At 33.7% G+C, this 12,771-nt stretch overlaps 1 protein-coding gene across 9 annotated transcripts in view; it reads right to left on the reverse strand.

Annotated features, from left to right (window-relative positions):
• The window catches only part of PHF14 (PHD finger protein 14), a 172,689-nt gene that overhangs the window by 110,852 nt on the left and 49,066 nt on the right, over window positions 1–12,771 (reverse strand). For all 9 annotated transcript variants that reach the window (XM_019662196.1, XM_019662191.1, XM_019662192.1 and 6 more), the window contains 2 exons: window positions 11,327–11,458; window positions 4,925–5,093 (listed from right to left, as the gene is read on the reverse strand). In XM_019662196.1, the coding sequence (XP_019517741.1) occupies window positions 4,925–5,093; window positions 11,327–11,458 (301 nt within the window). The remainder of the gene's footprint in view (window positions 1–4,924; window positions 5,094–11,326; window positions 11,459–12,771) is intronic.

The following is a 12,771-nucleotide window of genomic DNA, read 5'->3' on the forward strand; positions in this document are numbered from 1 at the left end:
GTTCTCCATTGCATTGTCTGGACATGACAAATGGAAACTGCCTGTCAGCAGGAAAAAGTGGGTGCCATTCTTCTAATAGCAGTCTTGTTTGGCTCAAAGCAGGCATTGGAGCACAAAGATTGAGTCTATGGGCCCAGCCCATCCCTCTTTACACGGATCAAACCTAGTGAACAAATCAAAACAGCGGAGCTGCAATAAGCCAAATGTTTTAGGTACATGTGGAGTGACTAGGAAAGAAAAAGAAAAAAAAAAAAACAGAAAAGAAACCCACTATACATACTTTTCCATCGTTACTCTCAATACAAAAGCATACATTCTTTTTTTTTTTTTTTCTAACACCAGTTTTCATAATATTCAGTTTGGAGGAAAAAAGCAATCTAACATAGAAGAACAGCAAAATAAATATACTCGTATGCTGGTGGCCCATATATATGCATGCTGTTGGTGTACTTACTGATTTGCTACTTCTGATCGTTTTCTTTTCTGTTTGGTTTTTTTTTTTAACATCAATTTCCTCAAGGTATTCAAACATTTTATTAACTTCTACACTATTGCACTGTGATTGACAGGAGTGAGTGATACCAATGATTTTACACAAGCTTGAAAAGGAAAATGATTCACTTTCAATTGAAAGCAAACAGAAAAAGTGTTGAATCTAATATTTAATGTGAATAACTCGGTTATGCAAGGCAGTAAGTGGACATGTGCTTCCATTTCCACACATGACACTAAGCTGTGGGAGCACACATGGACATTCTGGTATCAGGTTAGGGCACCACATTTCCACCTATGGTTGCTACCTGATAACCAACGGTGTTACTACAACTCTATTTGTGTCTCAACTAAATGTTCCTCTGCAGACCTCAGAAAAGACAGGCATTCTTAATCAGCCCATCTGGGTTCAATTCCTATGTGCTTGCTATCTATAAGATCATAGGTAAATTACTCAAGCTTTCTGTGCCTCAGTTTCACTTTGAGTAAAACAGAGATTATAATACTTAAATACTAACTTATTTCTTCAAGGGGGGACTAGGGTGGAGGATTAGTACATTGTGTGGCACATGATGAGTCATCAACAAATGTTAGGTATTAGTATTATTATTAAATCATCTTATATAAAGGTAAACTAACCCTCCGCATCTTCTTCTGACATACATACCTTTGAAGAATGAAATAAAGTATGAAATATGCAATGGTCAAGAGGTAGTAAGGAATGCAAAATAATGAAATGGTTGGATTTATTAGCAGTATGGATAAACAGAAGATAAATTAATAGTAGCAATATACCAGGATTTATTCAAATATTTCAACATATGAATCTCTTCCTTTCCCCTTTAAATCCGTCACTACCACCAAAATTTTACTTTTAAAAATAAAGATACAAAGTAAAAAAAGTAAGAAATAGCAGAGGGTATGGAAAGCTATTCCATAAAAGTGGAATTTCAGTCTATAGAAGGCCTGATCATTTTACGTGTTTGATGGTCTTGGACAACTCCACAGAATTAGCCTTTTCAAAAAGAGATTAAAATGCTGTATGTATACTTAATTATACCATAAAGTTTGAATTTTTAAAAATAAAAGTATTCTAGCAGAATGCCAATTCACATGTCCTACTTGTGAATTAAAACAAGAGAATAATCATCTTTACTAGTATGAAAAACCTGCCAAACTACTTCCCTAAAAATCGTGCTATCACTTTAACCCAAGGGGACATAACAGATTTAACCGAAATGGATAGGAAATTACAGAACAAATGATCATTTTAACAGCTTTATTGATTGACATATTATTTTTGAAATGAGCAACTGAAGCTTACAGTATGTCATAAATCCCCTATGTCACAAAGGCAAAATTGTTTTCAAAATTTTGATTCAATAATGTGACTACTGTGGAATGAACTACACTTTGATCAATAATGACAGGAAAAATATAAACTGACAAAAGCAAAAACGTTATTATAAGGAATTTAAGGATGGACCATCCCACAATGTAATATATGTACTAAAAATAAGTGTAAGGAGGAAGATATTAGGAACAACAATTAATAAAGGGAGCGATAAGTCAATGATTTATTATGAATGGTACTTGGTTATACAAATTAGCAGGCAGTTATATAGCTGGCTTCCCATAATTCACAGTGTGCTAAGAAAATAAACTAGTGTTCCTCCTTTTAACCATATCATCTAATAATTTAAAATGTCACTACAACTCTGAAATGGAAATGGTAGATAAATAATTAAGGTAACAATAGGAACTCAGCCTAAGTGGTAAGATCAAAATCAAGATGAACCATCATTCTCTTCTGCATCTCTCATCTTACGTTCCTAGATCAGGTACCTGACCAAAGGAACATGCTCATCAAAGGTTTTCTGAATTCTTGGTTTTCTGAATTGTATGGATTGATGGAGGGAAGAAGGAAGGAAAACAGTAATAGTAATAACCACAAATGTTATCCAGATAATTATTTTCAAAATTTAGTCTGCATAAGAATAACACCTAGGAAGTCTGCTTAGCCCAACTCTCTAATTCTATTATAGCTCATTAGCTCTAGGATGGGTCCAAAATCTATATTTCAACTAACAACCCTGGTGACCCTGATGTATGCCATCTGGAACACCATTTCCAAAGACAGTACTCTGTGCTACAATAAAAAATGTGCCTTGAAAAAAAGTGCTCTTTGATAAAAATAAGTTAGAAAAAGGGAAAAGTAATCACTTTTCTAAACAGTAGTATTTCTCAGAGCTTCAATATACATTTGAATTCCCGCAAGAGAGAAAACAACCATACTATATTTCCTAAAATTACTGGCCACGGAATCCTTTCTTGTGTTTCACCCACAAATACCTACAGAAGACTAAAAGTTTTACACAAGAAAACGAGAGACAAACATGAAAGCAATTGGACTAAATTAGAAAATTTAAAAGTTTCCTTATAATTCTAATTCTAAAAAATAGGATCCTTTTTTATCTTAAGTAACACTAAACAATGGGCACATAAATATCACTGTAATGTGTACAAAATTTCCCTCTACATAACTCCAAAGGTAAAGAGGATAATACAGCCGTAAGGATTTCTTTAAACAATAAAGAAACCAGAAAAAGAAAAGTTTCATAAAGGATAATCTTTGTAGACATAGACACATAAAGTAATAACAGCTTTTCTCTAAGATCTTAAGAGTAGTTGCAGATATTGGCATCTAACAGTTACAAAAAATATTTTAGAAATAGAAACAAGCAGGCTTAAAGACAGAAATTCTCTCTAGTTCATTTGTAAACAAAATATATTGGTGAAGCCTAAAAAAAATGTTTTATACAAGTGAAAATTGTAAATGAAATTATTTCAAGTTGATCAATTTAGAGCACCCAAAATTAACTATTTCAATTATCTAAGAGATAACAATTCCCAGATTTGCCTCAACAATTTCAAATGAGCCCATAACACAAAACTGAATGAAATAATCTAAGTGATTTCTCTTAAATGAGATCTTTAAGTGATTATAATATAGTGGGTTACTATGGATTAAAGAAAACTTGTCCTTTAAGGAATCAAATAAAGACTTTCTAAAACTAAACTGTTAACAAAACAAATGACGACAACTATCCCTAAAAATATCTTTACATCTCCCTCAGGGGAAGGCAGATTTTTGTAAAATGTGGCTTTGGCTCAAGGTAATAAAGTTAAAAAATGGTTCCCCTAAGAATTGATAACTGCTAGCCAGCCCTCATAGGTTTGAAGCAGAAATTCACACTGTTTGTGTAATGGAAAAGACACACACGCCAAGCTTTTATTTAAAATGGTCTTAGGTTTGTAGGGCTCCTAGGCATCTGGTAATAACAAATATGTTTTCTGGAAGAAATTCTTCAAACTCTGACCTCACAGAATTTTCAACGTAAAATAGGCTTGAGGGAAAAACTAGAAAAGACTTGCATATGCATTTCCTGGAAGAAGAAATACGACTGACCAAAATTATATAAACAGATGCTCAACATCATTATTGTTGAAGGAAATGCAAAATAAAATGACTACATACCATTTTATATGTGTCACATTGGAAAGCATTAAAACATTGGACAAAAGTTTGGAAGCAAGAGTAACCTTATTCATTGTTGGTATGAGTGTAAACTGGTTTGGAAAACATCAGGATTATCTTGCAAAACGGAAGATGCAAATATCCTATAGTTAAGCAAATCTACACCTTTGTATATACTAACCCTCCTTGTTACCATGCTGCAGAAAACACTTACAAAATATTTAAAAGTTGTTTATAAAAGAAAAAAGATGGAAAAGAAAAAAGATGGAAACAGCAAAATTGACTACAGAACAAAAGATAAAATAAATAATGATATATTCTTTAAAAAAAATACACCTTAATGAAAACAAATGAACTACAACTACATAGATCAGCATGTGTGAATCACATCAATATAATGTTGGTCAAAGCATCAAGTAACGGAAGAAGAGTTTGACTTCATTCATACAAGATTCAAAACCTGCACAACTATGTTTTATTTATGAACGCACACATTTGTAGTGCAATTAAAAAGAAGGTAATGAGGAATATAAAGCTGAGGAAGGAAGAGACCTCTGGGCTAGCTAACTGGATGGGGACATGATTACCAAGGAATTCATAGGGGACGTCAAAGGCTTTGGTAATGTTCTGGTTTTGAAGTGGGTTGGTATGTTTATTATATTAATAATGGTGTTCATTATTATTATGCTTTAAGTTGAATATAAAAACTATGAATTCTCAGGTATGTGTGGTATCTTTCATAACGTAAAACAATAAACTCTTAAAAATAACCAATAGCAATATACACATTTCTTTCTTTGGCTTCTGAGTATGTGTTCACCCTTTGTCTTTCTCACCTCTCAAATTATGGCCTCAGAATATTGTGATGATTATGATAAAAAGGGAATAAATTACCGTGTTTCTTATTGGAATCTTCTTGGGTTCTGGAGGCATATCCTGTGGAACAAATTTCACTGGTTCCTTAATCTGCCTCCTTGATCGTTTGGTCCCATCTGGTAAAGTTTCCATGGCCATGTCTGCTTCCATGTCACTGCTCCCTGCCTGGTCACACTCAGAACACTGCCTACATTTAAAAAAAAACAAAAAACAAAGAAAGTAAATTCATACATTTACATTTACCTTTTAGTGTTAGCACTGGTTTCCATAAATACAAAATTCATGTATATGTTAAGAATATATAAAAATATATATGGGCAAATGTGACCACAGGGTATATAATGACTATACATACAGAAAGGCACACAGACTCCTGTAAGAGTGACAACAGTAAATATATAAAGCAATTCCATGTACGCCTATAAGTATAATAAGAACACATGTAATAATGCTGCATGTTTAAGTGAAGCAACATAAGGCATTCAGCACTAATTAAAAAAGTAGTTTCCCTTGGAATTCATGACTTTTCCTTAAGTGACATGAACTGTGACACCTGAAAATCAAAGTCATTCATTAACCCTGACTCTACTCTTATCACAGCTGTTTCTTAACCTTAGTTAATGACAAGCTGTGCCATTATAAATATACCAACCAAGAAGACTCTGCAGAAAACAGATTCTTAAGAAGTGCTGAAAAAAATTAGTGGGTCATTTTAGTTAGTGGCCCATACTACTTATAAAAGAACTATAAACTTACTAAAAGAATTTAAAGCAGCATTAAAAATATATATGGGGGGAAGATGGCAGAGCAGGAAGCAATAGGAATCTATTTCTCCACCTAGAAAACAACAGCACTGGCAGAATCTGCCTGATATAACTTGTTTGGAACTCTAGAAACTATTGAAGGCTTGCAACTTCCAGGGGAAGGCTTGCACAGGTAAATTGCTGTTAATTTTGGTCAATTCCAGCTCTTAGCACACAGCAGCTACCCAACCCAACTCCAAACCAAATGTCAGGCAGTTGTGCACATATTCCTACACTAGCTTGCACAGAATTGTTAGGAGCCAGCATGGGCAAGACGAACCCTGTCCTTCAAATATTGGGGATCTGTGCTCTGATCACTGATTGCTGGTTTGATCACAGGAATGCCAGGCAAAGAAGTGGGTGAGCTCCCCTATTATTGCAAGGCCCTTCCCCTCAGTCTCAACTAACTTCCAGGACTTAAAAGACTAGCAACATTTATCCCCACCCACACCTTCATTTTTCTTTTCTTCCCCTTTTGGGAACCAGACATTCAAAAACTAAGACATTCAAAAATAAGTGCATAAATGACAAAAATTAGAAAGTGACTATGCTTTCCTAGGAAAAAGCTCAGAAAAATACATGAGAAGATCTTAAGTTTACACCTCAGGCTAATAATCCTCAACACAGAGATAACCCACTACAATAAAAACAAACAAATAAATTTTTTTTTTAAAATCACAAAACACAACAAACCCTCGGAATAGAAGAGAATTTCATTCCCAGAGTTACCACATTACTAAATTCAAATGTCCAGTTTTTGACAAAAACGAAAAGGCATACAAAAAAACAGAAAAGCATGGTCCACTTAAGGAGAAAAAAATAAGTAAACAGAAACTGTGTCAGAAGACTTGATGGCATATCTATAAGGCAAAGACTTTAAAATAATTGTTATAAAGATGCTCAGTGAACTAAAGGAGGTTGCAGAGAAAGTCAGGAAAACAATGTATGAACAAAATGGAAATATTGATAAAGAAATAGAAAACCTAAAAATAAACCAAAAAGAAATTCTGGAGCTGAAAAGTATAATAACTGAAATGAAAAATTCACTAAAGGGCTTACAAGTAAGATTTGAGTAGGTAGAAGAATCAGTGAACTTGAAGACGGGACAATGGAAAGGATCGAATCTGAGGAACAGAAAGAAAAAAGGTTGAAGAAAAGGGAACAGAGCCAAAGAGACATGTGGGACATTGACGAGTGAACCAACATTTGCATGTGGAAGCCCCAGAAGACAGAAGGAGGCAGAGAGAATGTTTGAATGAAAACTTCCCAAATTTGATGCAAGACATGAATATACTTGTAAGAATATGCAAGAAGTTCAATGAATATCAAGTAAACTCAACTCTGAATCCCACACCAAGACCAATGTAATAAAACTTTCCAAAGAGAAAGACACAGAGAGAATCTTGAGATCAGAAAGAGAGAAGTTCTGAATCATCACATACAAGCGGTCCTCAATAAGATTATCAGCAGGTTTCTCATCAGAAACTTTGGAGGCCAGACGGTCAATATATTCAAAGTGTTAAAAGGAAAAAAACAAACTAAAAAACAAAAACAAAAAAAACCCCCTGTCAAACAAGAACCCTATGCCCAGTAAAACTGTCCTTCAAAAGCAAGGGAGAAATTAAGGTGTCCCCAAAGAAACAACAGCTGAGGAAATTTGCTACCACTAGCCCTGACCTTTAAGAAATTCTCTGCCTTTTGAGCTTCCTTTGCTCAGCCTGCTCCAAACTCTTTGGAGTGTCCTTTCTTTTCTAACAATGGCCCTTCAGCCAGTTTCTACCACCTGGGCCGCTTCTGCTTCTTTGAAATGTATTTTAAGTGCTAATAAACTCCTTTTCTGCAACTTAAAAAAAAAAAAAGAAAGAAATTCTCAAGAAAATTCTGCAAGGTTAAAAAAAAAAGCACACTAGACAATAGCTCAGAGCTGTATGGATAAATAAAGATCTCCGTAAAGGTTAATACATGGTCAATTATAAAAGCTAGTATTATTGTAACAATGGTTTTTAACTTCACTTTGTTTTTTACATGATATAAGAGACTAATACATTACAAAAAATTATTACCCTAAAGGCTAGTATTATGAAACTTTGGCTTGAAGTCCACATGTTGAAGGATTTGAATAAACATATCTCCAAAGAAGATATACAAATGGCTAATAAGCACATGAAAAGATGCTCAACACTGGGCCAGCCAAGTGGGGCGTTGGTTAAGAGCTGGCTTGGGATTCCAGCTCTGAGAAGCAGGGCCCCGGTTCGGATCCCACATGAGGGTCAGTGATGCTGCACCCTCTACAGCTAAGACGGTGAACAACAGCTCGACCTGGAGCTGGGCTCCTGTAAGTCGCAGGTCACAGCGTAAGCTGCAGTAGGGCTGGCCGGCAGTGGGCGTGAGCTTTCGTGAGCTGCCATGAGCCGAGCATCCATCCAATGACAGGCGAGAGACTGCCTCACCCGGGAAGAGCGCAATGATAATACCAACATGGGCCAGTGAAGCGACGTCATCCACAACTAGACTGAGGAACAAAAGGACAGGAACTTGTCTGTTCCCCTTTCCCAATTCCCCAACGCTGTTCCCCTCCCCCAATTCCCCAATAAAATCTAAAAAAAAAAGAAAAAAGATGCACTAATCACTAAGGAACAGAAAATCAAAACTACAATGAGATACCAACACATATCCACATTAGGATGACTACTATCTAAAGACACAACACACTCAGAAAATAACAAGTGTTGGCAAGGATATGGAGAAATTGGAACCCTTGTGCACTGCTAATGGGTGTGTAATGGTACAGCCACGTCAGAAAACAGTGTGGTGGTTCCTCAAAAAATTAAAAATAGAATTACAATATAATCCACCAATTCCACTTCTGGAATCCACCAAAAGAATTGAAACTGAGTCTCGAAGAGGTATTTGTAAACCCATGTTCACGGCAGCCCAATTCACAATAACTAAAATGTGAGAGCAACCCAAATATCCACTGAAAAATGAATGGATAAGCAAAGTGTGGTATAGACAGAGGGTACCAAAAAAATGTACACACATTTTAAGAATGGAAAAAAAAAAACTATTAAAATTGTAATACTCAATATATACAGATAACAAAAGATGAATACAAGTCACGTGTATACATTTTTTGGTACCCCCACTACATGCAATGGCGTATTCTGCTTTTTTTTTTTTAAGCTGAGCCATCCTGCCACTTGTTGGCAGCTCAGCGGCTGCTCAGCTTGGGGCAGGCATCGAACTGCTGTTGCTCAGAGCTCAAATTCTTGAGCGAGCTCTTAACCAACTGAGCCAGCTGGCCAGCCCTGGAGTATTCAGCTTTTAAAAAAGAAATTCTCCAATATACTACAACATGAATGAACCTTGAGGACATGATATTGAGTGAAACAAGCCAGTCACAAAAAGACAAATACTGCATGATTCCATTTAGATAAGGTAAAGTAGTAAAAATCAGGGCCAGAAAGTAGAATAGTGGTTGCCCGGGGCTGGGGGAGGAAGAAGTGGGAGTTATTGTTTAATGAGTACAAAATTACAGTTTTACAAAATAAAAAATACTATAGAGATGGATGGTGGTGATGGTTGGACAACATTATTAATGTATCTAATACCACTGAAATGTAGAAAAACGAAAATATTTAAGATGGTACATTTTATGTTATGTGTATTTTACTACAAAAAAAATTGGAAAAACATATATGATAACACTAAAACTGAAACATCAATCTAGATCAGTGCTGTCTAATAGAGCTTTGTATGATGTTGAAGTTATCTCTGCACTGTCCAGTACAGTAGCCACTAGCCATATATAGCTACTGAGCACTTACAATGTGGCTAATTTGACTGAGGAACTCATTTTTAAATTTAAGTTTTAATGAATTTAAATTCAAATAGCTACAGATGGCTAGTGGCTAACATTTAGAGAGCAGAAGTCCACACAATGACTGCTGGAAATCTTTATAATGAAAATATTAAAGTACATTTCAAAAATACATAACAAGTTGTTAAAAGTAAATGTTTTTCATATATTTTATTCAAATTTAGAAGACTGGTCAGAAAATAATTCCCCAAAAGTCCATTTTATAAGTATTCTCTTTATAAAAATGATCATAATATGTAAAATTATGTTTGATATTTAGTGTACGTGTTTATGAGACTAATAATTCTCTCCTCAAGTGTTCTCAAAGATCTCTTATCATTTGAATCCATTCACCAACAATATTCACACCTCTCACTCATTAACACAGTAAACTTAATATCAAACTAATATTTATTTTTAAAAAGTAACAGCTTTAAATTTTGAACTCCCATAACAGAGTTAAATACAAAGTGTTATTTGTGTTGCTAATACACATACATTAATTGCTAAAATGCAAATTAGTATTTAAGACATTATTTTTAATATCTTAAAATTCCCATTTATTTAAGCAAAATTATTGTGCAAAAATTTTGACGCTGAAAACATTGAACAATAAAAAACAAGGAAGTAATCTACCATGTGTTAGTTAAAATATTTTATATAGCTATTGCTAGAACAACCAAGCACTTTATTCCTTGGAATCATAGATTACCATCAGAATAATATTACAACTAAAGTGTAATACACTAAATTGCTCCTGTTTTTTCCCATATGAAAAGATTAAAGGCTCGTCTGAGAAGTAAACACCTTACCAAATCTTTTAATTGAAATGATGAGTATATTTTGAAATAATCTAGTAAATCTGGGGTTCACTATTTTCTAAAACTAGAAAGGTAATTTGTATAGAAAGAATATGTCCATTCCAAAGTTTTCCATATCTATATTCTTCCTATATAGAATCAGCCTGTTAAAATTTGAACATCTGTCTCTCCCTTGTACTAAAATTAAGGAAAAGATAAAACTCATCATAGCTATCATAAGCTTTTATCAAACATCTGTAGTGATTCAATATGCCTAAGTTAATGAAAAAAAAATATTAAGAAACATATGTCAAATGTTTCTAGATTTGCAAAGATTGGATGAACTTAAATATAACTAGCACTAATGACACATACCAGAAGTAAAGCCTTCAGTGACACAAGTTTAGAAATAAAATATTAAATTACAAATAAAAGCATGAATATGGAGGCAAAACTTGAAAAATTCATTTGATTTCAAAACAAAGCATTTGTAAAATTCTTATATAAAGCAATAGAATTAAAAACACACTAGACAGAATTCATGCCTTGAGAATCTACTGCTAAGATATACCAAAATAGCCTCCATCAACTTAAAATGCATTCCTTAATAAAAAACTGTTACAGCTTTATTCATACACTACTATAATAAACAATTATGTCTGCAGTGTTCTTACCACAAAAAAAGAAAATCGTAACAACGTAGGTGATGGATATGTTAATTAGATTATGGTGATTATTTCACAATGTATACATATATCAAACCATTAAGTTGTATACCTTAAATATATACAATTTTTAATTGTCAATTATACCTTAATAAAGTTGGAAAACATATTTACAAAAGTATCAATTAAAAAGTGTTCCAAACTTTATTATGAAGAAATATAGCACTTCATCCTACATTACTGAAAGAAAGCCAAACCATTTCTAACATCTAAATCCCCTCCATTTTACTTACCAGTAACTGTTTTTCGTCTTTCTTGGCATCCTTGTAAGAGGAGGGTCGAGACACCCAAGATGGTAATGGAGTTTACATGTATCACACAGTAGAAGAAGGTGCTGATCATGGTTCTTCTTACAAATTCCACAACTTTGAATAAAGGCAGCAAATCAAGTATTAGAAAAATAATCATAGTGAAACTGTTCATTCATAGTATATTTTTTAAATTGCAAGCTAATATAATATTGTCAACTGTAATTAAAAAATAAAAATTAAAAAAAGAGCTATTATGAAGTATTAGTCCAACTAAATATTAAAACATATTATAGCAAAGTTTCAATAATTAAAACAGTCTGGTGCTGGTGAATGAATAGTTAGCTGGATGAACAGACTAGAACTAAAAATCTAGAAATAAACTTAACTGCATATAGAAATCTAGTATATGATAAAGGTGGTACCTCAAATCACTGGGCAACAATTAAACTTTTTAATAATGAAGTTGTTAGGACAAGTAGATAAAATGAGATCTATACTTTACACAATATGCAAGAATAAATTCCAAGTAGATCAAGGCTCTAAACAAAAAACATGAAAACTATGCAAGTCGAAGAAAATGTGGGTGAATTCCTCTACAACTTGTGCATTAAAAAAGGCATTCTGTCACTAAAGATCCAAAAGCAATAAAAAAATAAATTTGAAAAAAAAAATTTCACCTCAATTTAAAGTTTCTTTTGTTGAAATCTAATGTTTTTCATAACACATATTTTTTTATAATGTCAACTATTCATTCTAAATACTTTTGAGAATGTAGAAAAATAGCTTGGATCTAGCATAAATTTACTGCTAGAGTCGAACCTTTCAGAGAGGGGCATAGATAAGATATATATTCTCAAAAAAAGGTAAAAAATATGAATAATAAAATGGCAATAACTACATATCTATCAACAATTACTTGAAATGTAAATGGATTAAATGCTCAATCAAAAGACATGGGATAGCTGAATGGGTAAGAAAACAAAAGCCTTACATATGCTGCCTACAAGAGACTCATTTCAGATTGAAAAGATACAGACTGAAAGTAAAGGGATGGACAAAGGTAATTCATGAAAATGGAAACATAAAAATTTGGGCTCACAATACTTACACCAGATAAAATAGACTTTAAAAGAAAGGCTATAACAAGGGACAAAGATGGACCCAGTAATCTCACTTCTAGGTATTTATACAAAGAAACCCAAAACACTACTTTGAGGGGACATGTGCATCCATACATTCATTGCAACATTGTTTACAATGGCCAAGATATGGAGGCAACCTGGGTATCCATCAAGTGATGGAAGGATAAAGAAGAGGTGTACACGGGATATGGAATACAGCATAGGAAATAGTCAATGGAATTGTAACAGCTATATACGATGTCAGAGGAGTAGCAGATTAGAGAAGGGGGGTTATCACTTTGTGAG

This window comes from Hipposideros armiger, unplaced genomic scaffold (genome assembly GCF_001890085.2).
Source record: "Hipposideros armiger isolate ML-2016 unplaced genomic scaffold, ASM189008v1 scaffold_370, whole genome shotgun sequence".
NCBI classification, from domain to species: Eukaryota; Metazoa; Chordata; class Mammalia; order Chiroptera; family Hipposideridae; genus Hipposideros; species Hipposideros armiger.